The sequence below is a fragment of the Didymosphaeria variabile genome (assembly GCF_027946475.1).
Source record: "Didymosphaeria variabile strain IMI 356815 chromosome Unknown scaffold_9, whole genome shotgun sequence".
Classification (NCBI taxonomy): Eukaryota; Fungi; Ascomycota; class Dothideomycetes; order Pleosporales; family Didymosphaeriaceae; genus Didymosphaeria; species Didymosphaeria variabile.
The window spans coordinates 1100819-1113907 of record NW_026611628.1 but is presented as its reverse complement, the minus strand read 5'-3'; the positions used below and the strand labels follow the sequence as shown (position 1 = coordinate 1113907).

Below are 13089 nucleotides of genomic sequence, written 5' to 3'. Positions count from 1 at the left end.
AGCTGGCAAAACAAGATTTCAACCATTCATCCGGGGTTCAACTTCCATGTTTGTGCGGATGTTCGCTGCTCGTTCATTCATCAGGAACGGGAGGCAACCGACGTGGCTTAGTCTTCACAGGCTTGGAGGGCTTGTTGGGATTGTCGTAGACCGGACCCACTTTCTTTTGAGGTTGCTGTGTTTGGTCCCATCCTAGCTCATAAAAGGTGGCATTTGCTGATCTTCGACGACTCCTGCGGGCTGGTTGGGACGGTCGTTGTTGCTTCTCCCGCGACTGAGGTATAATTTTAAGACCTGCATTGATTTGTCGTGTAGCAGATACCACAGGACCCTGTTTAGTAGGTCTCGGCGCTGAGATCGGGGATCCTTGCCGCTTCTTGCTTGTGCTAACAGAGAGCTTAACTATCTTGCTCGGTGCTGGTTCCGGTGCTGGACTAGAATTAAGATGTTGTAGCTTGTGTCCTGGCTTGGATTTGGCTGTTGCTTCAGCTTTTGTCTGGACTCCAGTTGGCTGAATATTTGGCTGTGCTTTTGGCTGTGCCTTTAATCTTGCCTTTGACTGTGCCGTTGGCTGTGCCGCTGGTTGGGCTTTGGGTTGTGCGCTTGGTGTGAGCTTCGGTAGGGCTTCCAGGTGATGCAGTTTGGGTTTCTTCCTCGGACTTGCGTGAGAAGGTGGCATATGCGGCTTTGACGGCGAAATATCTGGAATGAAGGCCGTATCCAAGTCGAGATCCTCAATCTCTCTGGTTTGCGTACTGTCTTGTGTTGTACCCTGCGTTTCAACCTCATGAGGTACATGCTGCATCTTCGGCGAATGATTGTGTGGTGTCTGGTATAAGGCGACTGCCCTGGCAGTAACCGTGGTTGCAGCGCCATTAGCGGGCTTATTCGCAGGTGCAGCTAGGTTCGTTGATCTTGTGTACGTATCCGGACTCCTCGGTATCTGCATATACGGCGACTGTACTTCCACGGGTCTCCTGACCTCCATCATCTTCACCACATCTGTCCGCAATTTCTGAACCTCTCCATTGCACCTCTTCGTGAAGTCGTCCTGCATCGCCCGTATCTGTGCTGCCTCCCGTGACCGTTGAAGCTCGAGCGCTTCAAGTCGAGCGTCTAGATGCTCCATCTCGTGAACATGCTTCCGACCCACACTGTTCTTCAACCCGAGAATCTCCCTCTCAGCAATCTCAACACGCGGACCAAGCGAAGACAGATCCACGATGCTATCATCAAGTCCTTGGTAAGACGACATGAGCCTCTGCACTCTCTCTTGTGTGTTCCTAAACTCTCCTATATCCTTGTCAATATCGACGAGCCGCTTGTGCATGCCAGTCATAAACTCTTGCTGTTTGGTCTCGAGTTGATCGACTCCGTTCTTGACGACGTCAAGCACCCCAGTCAGACCCGTACATGTTGTCGCTGCTTCTTCTGCTTTACGGACACGCCTTTCTTGGTCCGTGAATTTCGCTTCGAAAGCGTTCAATCGGCGAAGAAGCGCCGCATTGTGCTCCTTGAGCTCATGGCGCCAGAGCAGATCGGCCGGTACGATCGCTCCTGCAGGCCGAGAAGGTAAGGGCATCTTCTCGACTGCCGTGCGAGCGCTGATATGATCAAGTCTGCTCTCGAACAATTCCGGCGTATGCGATCTGGGAGTCGGTTGCGAATGGGCTGTTGTAGGGAGAAGTCACAGAGATGATGAGTGAGTTTTCAAAGCACGAAATCGTACAAGACGCAGACGCCAAGGTGATAGTGTAGGTGAGTGGAAGCCATCCCAGGTAGGAATGCGGGGTGACTGGAGAAGGTCGAAGAAGGTGCGGTTGTTGTGCTTGCCGTCGATGCAGCTCGCGCTTTCCCCCTCGCCAGATGCATAGCCCGACAAGCCATACGCATACGTCCCAACGAAGTATATGCTTTTGGAATGCAAAACTTGTGACAGCATACAATGGAAGCACACATGAAGAAAAGAGACTGGAGAGTTCACGTTATTCTTATTGTGCTTTACCTACTATAGCTTGGGTCATATCGCCGCTCGCTTCGGTCCCTTCGGCGCTTCCAGCACCTCATCCCTCTTCATGATCCTCACCTTGGTATCCTTCTTGACGCCCTCGGTTTCGGTCGCAGTCCCGTTCTCAGTCTCCTTGGCCCGCTCTGCAACGCTCTTGTCGTAGCTGCTCGGGTCAATGCCCAGGATCCCGCCAACGTTATTGCGGTCCCCGGGCACGGAGAACTCGCGAAAGGCATACCGCCACTCATTCAAGTGACCGCGTATCGCTTTGCCCACCTTATCTTTGCCGTTTTTGGAGTGATGACCTGTTCCTGTGATTGCATAGACGGGACGGCAGGATTGTTTGTGCTTAGTAAGAATGCCTTCCAGATAGGAGACCGCTTCGTCTGGGTGGAGGCCTGTTGCTGTTAGCATTGTGAGCTACACCGGAATACATAAGGATACACACCATGAAGATCAACATAAAGTTCACGCGCGTCCGCTCCGTCATCCTTGTTGCGCTCTTCGTACAGAATCTGGGCGGCCTTGCGATGAGCTTCTCGCATCAGGTTATTCTCACTCTGGCCGCGAAGAGAGAGCGCCTTCGCAGCACGGGAGTCGCTGCGGTTCCAAGCCTGGGCTGCGCTCTGCAAGAACTTGTTCCTCAGACTACCATGCTTGAAAGCCTCCTGCCGAGCTTGAAGGTAGGCAGTATTGGCTTTCTCGCCAGTCTCTAGCCAAGGTATATGTTGGGGAGCAGGGATCGCTTGAGCGGCGGCGCTGTTCTCTCGCGAGCCAGTAAAACTCTTAGTGGGACGCAGAGCTTTCCTGAGCTGCGCTGGTGCGGGCGAGGGCGACATGCGTACGACATCTGCGAGATTGTTTGGCGCACTTGCCTCTTTGTTATTGTGCCCGTGTCCACCACGTTTGCCATGATGTCGCTTTCCGGCTTTGGCTGCAGCGGCAGACCCTAAGCTTGGGAACGCTTCATTGTCATCTACAGCAGGGACCGAAGGAGTGGGAGCTCGAGACTGTTGACGACTGGTACTCCTGGACTGCGGGCGGCTAAGGCTACCTGGAGTGAACGTGGGGAAGGGGCTCAAGCCTGGAGGTGGGTGCTTCGGGACGCCGGTGAGGCCGTACAACTGCTCTAACGAAGCTGTGTCCATACCCGCAAACTGAGGGGTCCAGCCTGCTGAGCCAGTGTTCTGAAGACTGGGAAACTCGTAGTCCTGCATCTGAAAGTTGGGCATGGCTGACTGCAATGGGGGCGTGGAAGCATCTGAGATAGCTAGCCGGGCCATTACCTGCGTCGGGTCGTGCGAGAACATGCATGTGCTGCCGGCAAGACAATTACCGTTGAGGAAATATCTAGGAGAAGGTCAATATCATTAAGGGCAGATATGAGAAAAGCGGTACTCACTTGCATAGTGTCTTGGTCGTGTCATGGCTGAATCTACAATCAGCCCTTGCACAAGATCCCGAGGACAAGAAGTATTTGCATATGATGTTGCTTTTCGCCTGACCAGCAGGTGTGGCGGGGCGGAATGCAGGGCTCATTGACTTTCCGACCTGGAAGGTAGTCTGCTCGGGTCCGTTGATAGGCACTTGCTGGCCATCGAGAGTCTGGCCGCCCATGAGAGTAAGAAGGGCAGCACTTAGGTCATATGCATTGGCCTCGAGGGCCTTTTCGATGTCCTCGTCAGGTCGGTCATCGCGGAGAATGGATCGCAGCATGTCATACGGGCCCATATCTACTGTCTGAGGCTGAACCCATTCCGCAGCCGCACCGTTGAGCGTGCCGTCGCCGAGTAAGGAAGAGGATTCGGTGCTCCCAGAGTCATCGTTCACAAGCCAGTCTACGGAATCGCTACCAAGATCACCATAAAGCTCAGCGTTCGGACTCGTGCCTTCGCTGAACTGATATGCGCTCAAGCTGGGACTATGAGGGATATGGGGACTGGAGAACGCAAGACGCGGCGAAGGACGCGGAGAAGTGAAGGGAGAAGCATTGGAGGATTTGGCACGGGTAAAGGCTGGAGGCGCGATGCCAAAGCCTGGAGGAGGGTGTATCGTCCGCGGAGAGTGATTGACGGGTGTGGGCGCGCGGTTCGCCTGCCACGGCGCGGGCGAGGCACGACGGATGACGGTATGACGACTCGGCGGCGGGGAGCTCGAGGAACTGCCAGCATCGCGGAAGCGCCAAAGACAGTCGAGCACGGCGTTCTCCAGGGGCTTTCCCATGAGCCCAGTCTCCTTGCGCAGCACCTCTTCCAGCTTGTCTGTCTTGTCCTCCTCGTCTAGCGCCTCGTTCTGTAGAACCGGCAGCGCGGCGTCATAGACGTCGTCGGAAACCATTGTCAGTGCCAAGTCATCCAAGCAATGGTGGTGGTGTAGCTGTGATCGTAGGCGCGGCGGTGAGGGTGGTTGTTGAGCAGCGGCGCGCGACGGGGGTGGGTTTCGAGGCCCCAGGAGGCGACGGGCGTATTAAAGGTGTGTTTGTCTGGGCGCGGCGAAGGCAGCGAGGCAGCTCAGCGCGCCAGGGCAGACAAAAGCAAGAACAAGAGCGTCTGGCACCGCGGAGGGGCAGCTCTGCCTGGCGTGAGTGAGGGACGCGGGAATGATGCACTGGACAAGCTTGGCTCGCTCCGGGCGCGGTGTCGTCGTAGCTCGAGCGTTAGCCCTACGTTGGCGGGCAGATGTTGTGGGGAACCAGGATCCTGCGTCGTGGAGCGATGCGCGCGTTGCCTTCGCCAGGACTGTTGCAGCGCAGTCGCAAGAGAGGCAGAGACGAGACGAGTGATGATGAGGGCAGAAGCGGGCAAGCTGACGGACCTGATGACACTTTATTGCTTCACTCGCGCCTGCAAGCCTCGCTGCAGCCCTCTAGAGAGGCTGAATCACGTGCGACGATCGATCTCCAGCTCCCGCAGGCTACCATCCAGATGGGATCATGTTGCAGGACCTCCTGTAGCAAAGACAGCATGCAGCTTCTCTTCAGGTCCGCTGCTGCACTGCGGCGGAGTCAGGAGGTACAGGCACCGGCTATGAACATGTTCTTTGCCATGTACAGACTTCCCCAAGGAACTGCTGCGTTAAGTCCGGGCGATGCTAGCGCATGGTAAGCTGCACCGCCGCTGCGATGCTGGTTTCATCATCACATTCGCTCTGTTAGTCGCGAACCCATATGTCCCCGAACTCTCACCGTGTCTCGCCCTCCTTTACCTACCACACTCGGAATGTCCGTCTCCAGCGCGCCGTGAGCAACTGAGTCACCTCTACATACTGTCCGCTTCCCGTTCCCGCATCGTTGACGGCGTTTCCGCTGCACCTCCGCTTACTCCCGCCGCCCTCCGCCCCAAGTCACGATGCCCGTAGAGGAGGACTACGATGCGCGCGCCCTAGCCTTGCCCTTGGACGACGATGAGTCCCCCGAGCGAGCCTCCAGCCCCATCTGGAGCCGTCGTTCACATTCGAATTCATTCCGCCAGAACAGACCGCGCTCCCCTGGCCATGCGCGGCCTCGAGGGAGAATACGCCAGCTGGTGGACATGTACAACAAGCTCAACCGGCAGGTTATGAGTAGATACGAGAAGCTCTCGCTATTCAAGAAAGTTTTGTTCTCAGTAGGAGGGCTGACTATGTTTGTGCTGTCGATATTGTTCCTTGTATACAATGAAAAGATATTCCACGCCTTCTTGCCCGCTGCGAAGAAGTGGAGGGACATCACAGCTGGCTGGCTGATACTCTGGGCGTTGATATTCGTTGTATCGTTCCCGCCATTGATCGGATATTCAAGTCTTTTGACTATCGCTGGATTTGTTTATGGCTTTCCCAACGGGTATGACTCTCTAAGCTCCATGGCTTCACTTATTCGAAGCTTTATGTGTTTCTAGCACTAACTGTTGCACAGCTGGTTCGTCGCCGCAACCGCCACGGTCGCCGGCTCAACAGCCTCCTTCATCGCCTCGCGTTCGCTCCTGAAGAACATGGTCCACCGCCTCGTCGCGCACGATAAGCGCTTTGCCGCCCTCGCCCTCACCCTAAAATATGATGGCCTCAAGCTCCTCATCATGATCCGGCTATGCCCGCTCCCCTACTCCATTTGCAACGGCGCCATCGCCACATTTCCGACCGTCTCCGCCCTTTCCTATGCCCTCGCTACCGCAATTGTCACCCCAAAACTCATGCTACACATCTTCATTGGCTCACAGCTCGCTGTCATCGCTGAGAACGGCGGGAAGATGGACGCTAAGTCGAAAGCGTTGTCGTATGTGAGCATAGCGATTGGTGGTGTTGCGGGAGTGGTGACGGGGTGGTTCATGTACAAGAAGACTAAGGAGAGGGCTGCGCAGTTGGAGGCTGAAGAGCGGGCTGGCATTCGGCGGATGTCTATTGAAGATTTAGAGAACGAGTATGCGGATGATCCGGCAGCGCTGGAGGCTGCGGAGACGCTGAGGGGAGGATGATGACGATATCAGTCTGAGGACAGGCTGGGGCGATGAGTATCATGACGATATGACGGATGCGGAGGACGATGCGTTGGAGATCCCCGATGATCCTTTTGGCGCTGGGGACGCTGAGAGGGATGAGGATGGAACAAAGAAGTAGGGCTTGTAATCTGTGTATAATATGGTTGGATATGGTCTGGGTTTCCCACTGTCGGGTTAGACACTTGTTCCATGATTTCGGGTCGCATATAGAAGCATTGCGGTGGTCAAGTCCGCTCTAGATGTGCATCACAGATGTACAATGCTATGACATCAACTGAAGACTCTGGGCATGCTATGAGAAGGACTGCGAAACATCCAAGGAGAAACGCCCCTCACTCAATCCCGCAGTCAAGATCAACACAAGTGCACCATGGGTGAAATGTTCCATTCATCCTCTCCAAACTTAGACCTTCTCTGGGCATGGGTACTACGCACTTGTAGCCCCCCACATCTTGATCCCTGTTACTCTGATGTCCGCAAATTCCTCGCTCAGCATGCAACGCTCAAACGCCTACTCAAAACACCCTCAGGGATCAACTCAATGGCAAGCCGCGGTCTTCGTAGGCGGTCCATTAGCGAACAGCAGATACCCCACGAATGCGCCCACGGCAACTGCCAGCATGACCCAGCCATTGTACGTCATAAAGAGCAACCTAATGGCGCATGAGCACGTTCCTACTGTGAGAACGAAAGAAGCCCGCTACACAAGTAGGGAAGGGGTATGCTCACATGATAAAGAACGAGTAGAACACCTGCACCGCATACAGCAGCGCCTTCACAATCTTAGTTTGCTGCTCGTTGCCCCGCCCCGAAAGTCTCCCTGGCCAAAGCAATGAGCTCGATTCATTCGCGGTGTGTGGCTCGTCTGCACGTGCGGCGGAGAACTCAGCGCTCGTTCACTGTACAACAGAACAGATAATCCGAGACCTTTCCTTACCCTACTACACCCATACCCAGGTCTTATAATGTATACATCCGGCTCTTGCTGAACGTGAAAGGAAAGTGGGAGGTATGTGAGGCTTACTCGATAAATCATCTCCACCCCTCCTGCCCTCTTCTATCTTCTTCGCATGCGCATCGTACCGTCTGCTCGCCTCGCGGACCGCCTCATATCCCGCGGTCATCAGCACGATAGCTAGCAGGCTGAGAATAAGCGTGCCGGTGCCGGAGATGTGCCAGCCTTTGAAGACGATGCACAGATCAGTCGTGTCCCATGTGAAGAGCATCTATCCAGCTTCATGTCAGCGAGGTCTGAGGAGTGGAAGTGGGATTGGACTGGTAGGTGAGCGTACGTTCATGTTGCACTGCGGCCCATGGTCCATGCCAGGCATGTCGTGGCCGGAGTGGCCGCCGTGGTCCATATGTGAGTGGTCCATTCTTGTTGGTGTATGAAGAGATGTAGAGGAGGATGAGGAAGTAAGGCAGAGAACAGCTGGCCAGCCGGCACAAGAGGAGGTGCTGGAGGTATGCGCGTCTCAGATCAGATGGTCCGAGCGTAAACGTGCTCACCGCGCGCCCGCCGCGGGGCTTCATGGTCGCGTGGGTGGCGGGGCGGGAACTGCTGAGCCAGGGTTCGGTCACTTGCGGCCGCGCTTCGGTGGTGCCAGCTTACAGCTACACTTTTACAAATCCAAACACGGTCCTACAAAAGATATGCGCGTCCCTTCTTGAGATGTAACACCAGAATCAGAGAGACATGCAAGCACTGCGACCGACCCTCCAGCTCCTCCGAGCGCCAATCGCGCGAGGAGCTACGCCGCGGACTCCCGCATCTACTACCGCACAGCGCCTCTTCTCACACACGCGACCAGCGCGATTACTAGGTCCCCCAGTAAACATCCCGAAATGGTATTGAGACTACTTCCGTTCTCACATCGCATCGCTGACGGCCTGTGACTCAGGGTCTCCGAAAACTCCCACATGCTCCAACCCCCAGTGAACAACTACTGCGTCTATAACGACTCCGCCACCGTGATGATCGTGGGAGGTCCCAACGCGCGCGCCGATTACCATATCAACGAGACACCCGAATGGTTCTACCAGCATAAGGGCGGGATGCTGCTCAAGATTATCGACGACGGCCAGTTCCGCGACGTACACATTAACGAGGGCGATATGTTTCTTCTACCGCCGAATACGCCGCATAATCCCGTTAGATTCGCGGACACGGTGGGGATCGTGCTGGAGCAAAAGAGGCCGAATGGGAGTATCGATCGACTGAGGTGGTATTGTCAGGACTGCGGAGACCAGGTGCATGAAGCTAGTTTCCATTGTACAGATCTGGGAACACAGATCAAGGCCGCGGTGGAGGCGTTCAAGGCGGATACGGAGGCGAGGACGTGTAAGAACTGCGGGGCATTGTGTGATACTGCGCATAAGCTGGAGACATGATTGATGGGGCGATAATCACTGTAGAATAGTGTTTGTACAGTAGGCTGGGTGAGAGAAAGATTAAAGACCTTTCCACATCATCTTTGCAACGTGGTCGGCCTTCTTTCGGCTTGGCTTAACGTGCCCGAGGAACTTGAGCTCGGCTAGAGCGCGTTGGAAAAGAGCCCTGATGTGGTCAGTATCATGCAATGAGATTGACTGGATATGCCACGTACATGGTCTGCGACTGGTCTTCTTCATCCTCCTTTCCAACAATTGCGTTAAAAGCCGACCACAGATCGCTGGCGTTAATCAGAGCGCCGGATTCCAGATACAGCTGATACAGTATAGCAGTCTCAGGTTGGGTTGACGCAAGAGTGTTTTCACTGTCTTGCATAGCACCACAGCATTGGCAACCGAGATAGTCATGGGGTGTTGTAAGAGCGCGCTCAATGGCCAGGCGAGGCTTAGGCTGGAAGACCTCCGTGTGAGGAGACTTCAGATCGTAGACAAGGATTTCGTATAAGAAGAACGTCCGCGGATCGACAAGTGCGAAGCGGAAATATGAGTCTAGTTGTTGGTACAACTTCGCCACAACTTCTGAGTAGGCCTTGTCTTGTTCGGATAGGGCAGCTTTGTGTTTGCTCAAAAGGACTTTTTGAGCCACTACCGTCGTTCTCACGCTCTCGTTGCGCACATCGTCTTGACTTCTCAGAGGCCCTGAGCTCGCGTTCTCTTCGATAAGGGTCTTTAGCTCGTCGTGGAGTCGTTCCAGCTCAACGGGAAGGTCGATGTCTTCACTGTCTATATTGGCATCCTGCTTGGTAAAATCGATTAATGAATCAATTACGCGCATCAGCCGATCCGAAGGAGCCTTCTTGATGGAGAGCATGGTCTCGCGAAGAAGTGGAGATTCTAATAAATCGCCAGACGCAGCTCGAGCCCACACGGTGGACAGTCGGACTCTGGGCGTGTTTCCCAGCGACTCGCGTATCCGTGTCAGAACTATGGCGGCAATGCTGAGCGAAGATAAGGAACCCTTGACGGTGACTAGGAGCTCTTTGATAACCTCAAACAGTAACTTATCAGAGTCCAACAACTTTCGTACGTCCTGCGTCTCGCCGACCTCAAGCTTCTCCTCTATGTATCTAGAAACAATTAGTTGGAGCGTGAGTAGACAGCAAATTTTACTTGCCTCCTGAATGACGGTAAATTCCGTACCGCCTCGAATGCTTCGGGAGAGAAGTCTGTGAACGTAGGTTCCGGTTTCAAGAAGATAGTTGCGGGGTTTGCGTAGAAATGTGACATGTACGCATACTTCAGGCCATGCACAAAATCTTGCACGTTTTGTACATGATCCTTCTGCCTTTCGTGAATGCGTCGACAGATAGCAGGACCAATTTGAGGTTCGGTGCCAGGATGCGCAACGGTCGCACGGAACAATTTCTCGATGATTTCATCTGACTGGGTAACATCAAACTGCTGACCATCCAAGTAGCGCAATGACTTTCCCGAGAGCCGGTCTTCGAAGCTTTCCGCAGATGTAGCAATGCCCAACAGGAGCACGAAAGGTAAGCGATCAAGCCAAGAACTACGACTGTTAAATTATTGCCGGCTATTTGCAGACACACTTACTAGAAAAGATCGACCATCTCGACCAGAAGCCCTGTATCGAAGGCGTCGCTGTCTTGGATTGCTACAACAATGCTTTGAACACGATTCCTCGAAGACCATTCCAGAACATGGCCAAGATCGAAATCAAGGAGCTTTGGTCCCCGTCTCGATGAGCTAGTGACACGGCCGATACCATCATCATCATCGTCGTCGTCTTCTTCGGTCCGCGACGTGATCTTCTTGATGAGGTTCTTCAGGAACGTTTTCAGATTGGGGCTTTCTCCAGAGGTCAGAACAACATAGGAACTACCCGTGTCGTCTCTGATCCTTCGTCCCAATCGTTCGAAATAGGGGCCATGAGACGCAATGCTGGGTCCAGCGACAATGAGTCCGGTTGGAATAGATATCCGCGGTTCATCTTCCGAAGGTGCATTAGCTGTGACAAAGTTGACAATCTTCCCTTGTGTTGCGCTGTCGGCCTCTTCAAGCGTAGTCTATGAGGGGTCAACGAAAGACTTGTCAGGTGTTGCAGTAGCGGCCTACCTGTATGTTCTTTTCTTGTAAGGCCCAAGTCTTATTATATATTTTTAGTCGTTCCGAGAGGTCTACTTTACAGTCCAACTTAGACGTCCGCTGGCGCTTAGAAGGACGCACCTCCTGCTCTGGAGGTGTGTATATGTAACATCTTTCGTGTTCCATTATGTCGATCGATCGGTTGACGGTAATCCAACAGTTGGCGTGATTGAAGGTGCAGAGCTTAGGGGCTCAACGCGGAAAGCGCACGTCGGCTACTAGCGTTATCGCGCCGGCACGGGACTTCGCGTGGCCTCGAAAGCTTGGCTTGTGATCGGGTTGATGAAGTGCATTACATTGCATGTTGCACCTCAGGAAAGAGGCGAAATTACTCTAGAAGCAAACCATACTTGTGTTTTGCGATATGATTTAGAATCAATCTAGAATGTTCACAATATCTTCGCTTGTACGTTATGGTTGATGTGAACTCGTACCGCATTGCGCAGGTAATGTTCTATTCTATTTCCGTAATGCACGACAGCGTGTAAAGGGATCTTTAAACTATAACCCTCTGTCCTTTCTTGCCTTTGCTTCGTCCACATGTCAGGACCCCAGGTCTAGCAACTCAATCATAGACACGATCTGGGATCGGGCTGCACATTGCGCGTTCACATCGAATAATGAGGATTGGTAGCATGCATTATTTGAAGACATGCGAGCTCTCCCCGGGCGAGCAATAACGTCTGTAGCTGTCATTGTGCGACGTCAGCATGTTTAAAATCTGAACGCTCCAACGACAGAGACCTGCACGAACGCTTTTCGCGCGGCGCGCAACTGACATACCGTATGCGGGCTTGGGTAGCGTGATTTATCCTACAGTTTTGGGAAGTGTTCCATTAGCAATGAGTCATTGTAAGGACTTGAGGCTCTCAGTCATGGTCTTCTTCGGTAATGCCTGGACAGCCTTCCATATTTGCATCAGGATATTGGTATCCACAGTACAGGCAGTACTTGTACTGTTCCCGTAGGAAGACAAGGAGCTTCTGTAGACGTTCAGCCACTGGTAAGGCTTCGAACTCTGCAAGCTCAGGATCTTCGTCTTCGAGGTCGTTTTCAAGTGATGTGTAGAACGGTGCCACATCACGACCAGCGGCGATCTTGGTGTCGGTGTCCTCTTCCTGGTCTTGCGCCAAAGTCGGGAGTCGAGACGCGAGACTGTTCTCCAACTCTCTCCGTTGCCTCCGATCATGTTCCTTCTCTACTCGGCGCCGTGCGCGGATGCGCCATAGCACGTTGATGTCTTTCAATGGCTTCTCTTCTGAGGACGGTCCAGCCATTTCTTCCGCCTCCTTCTCAAATAGACGCTCAGCAGTTCTCTGGGCACTGTCTAGGTCTCTCTCCATCTTCTTTTCCTTCTGCTGCTGCTTTCGATCCTCAAGATAGTCACCCTCTTCTTCCTTGGACCGCTTAGCTACCCGCGCTGCTTCATCCCACGCCTCTCTCAACTTGCGCTTCTTCTCAGACTCAAGACCTATTCCGCTTCTATCCTCCTTTACGTTGACTTGTATGGGTTCCTTTCGCGCATTCTCGGCTTTGCCTAGTGTGTCGCCCTGCTTGAAGCCAAACTTGGCCATCATCTTGAAGCCCTTGTTGGTCTCTGGAAGTGCGGTAGCCAGCGATGCCTCTCGCACTGCTTCTGCTTCTGCCTCGCGTTCGGCTTTTGACTTCTGGCGCGCTTTGGCCTCACCCTGGGTGTATTGTTAGCTTACACGCTCGTAGTATGCTGGGCCACGGTGTTGCCATGCTTCTTTGCGCTTCCGCGCGGCGCGCTGCAGTGAGGTTTCGTGCGCGGGTTGCTTTGGCGCATCGTCAAAGACCATCTTCATGTAGTCATCTTCTTCATCTGAGTCCGACATGGTGGCCTGCTAAAATTTGGCAGTTCAATGTTCGTGGTGTGGCCCTCGCGTTTGATGCTGTAAGGTACACGTTCTAGCGCCCGTGGAGTTCTTGGCAGCAAGGGACTGCATGCCCAATCTCGCACTGCTTTTCTCCAGGGCCTCAATGCTTCCCGTGACTAGTCTCACAAGTCGTCCTCGAGCTTGCATGTCTGTT

General features: G+C 53.7%; 7 protein-coding genes across 7 annotated transcripts; 2 read left to right on the top strand and 5 right to left on the bottom strand.

Moving 5' to 3' along the window:
• Positions 1-73: 73 nt before the first annotated feature.
• On the bottom strand, positions 74-1582 carry N0V89_011672 (uncharacterized protein; the record flags this gene model as incomplete). The annotated part of the gene is made up of 1 exon (XM_056220400.1): positions 74-1582. One exon carries the CDS (start codon positions 1580-1582, stop codon positions 74-76), a length of 1509 nt encoding a protein of 502 aa, XP_056065703.1.
• A 438-nt stretch (positions 1583-2020) lies between these two features.
• N0V89_011671 (uncharacterized protein) lies at positions 2021-4345 on the bottom strand (the record flags this gene model as incomplete). The annotated part of the gene is made up of 3 exons (XM_056220399.1): positions 2021-2406; positions 2457-3358; positions 3411-4345. 3 exons carry the CDS (start codon positions 4343-4345, stop codon positions 2021-2023), a joined length of 2223 nt encoding a protein of 740 aa, XP_056065702.1.
• Positions 4346-5355: 1010 nt separating this feature from the next.
• Positions 5356-6598, top strand: TVP38_2 (Tlg2-vesicle protein; the record flags this gene model as incomplete). The annotated part of the gene is made up of 3 exons (XM_056220398.1): positions 5356-5828; positions 5901-6401; positions 6469-6598. 3 exons carry the CDS (start codon positions 5356-5358, stop codon positions 6596-6598), a joined length of 1104 nt encoding a protein of 367 aa, XP_056065701.1.
• An 823-nt stretch (positions 6599-7421) lies between these two features.
• CTR2 (copper transpport protein) lies at positions 7422-7778 on the bottom strand (the record flags this gene model as incomplete). Its single annotated transcript, XM_056220397.1, has 2 exons — positions 7422-7706; positions 7773-7778. 2 exons carry the CDS (start codon positions 7776-7778, stop codon positions 7422-7424), a joined length of 291 nt encoding a protein of 96 aa, XP_056065700.1.
• Positions 7779-8176: 398 nt separating this feature from the next.
• Positions 8177-8871, top strand: BNA1 (3-hydroxyanthranilic acid dioxygenase; the record flags this gene model as incomplete). Its single annotated transcript, XM_056220396.1, has 2 exons — positions 8177-8328; positions 8382-8871. The coding sequence occupies 2 exons, from the start codon at positions 8177-8179 to the stop codon at positions 8869-8871; spliced, it is 642 nt and encodes a 213-aa protein (XP_056065699.1).
• A 60-nt stretch (positions 8872-8931) lies between these two features.
• On the bottom strand, positions 8932-11163 carry ORC3 (Origin recognition complex subunit 3; the record flags this gene model as incomplete). The annotated part of the gene is made up of 5 exons (XM_056220395.1): positions 8932-9037; positions 9087-9998; positions 10058-10441; positions 10486-10958; positions 11119-11163. 5 exons carry the CDS (start codon positions 11161-11163, stop codon positions 8932-8934), a joined length of 1920 nt encoding a protein of 639 aa, XP_056065698.1.
• A 743-nt stretch (positions 11164-11906) lies between these two features.
• N0V89_011666 (uncharacterized protein) lies at positions 11907-12863 on the bottom strand (the record flags this gene model as incomplete). Its single annotated transcript, XM_056220394.1, has 2 exons — positions 11907-12725; positions 12855-12863. 2 exons carry the CDS (start codon positions 12861-12863, stop codon positions 11907-11909), a joined length of 828 nt encoding a protein of 275 aa, XP_056065697.1.
• Between the last annotated feature and the right edge of the window lie 226 nt (positions 12864-13089).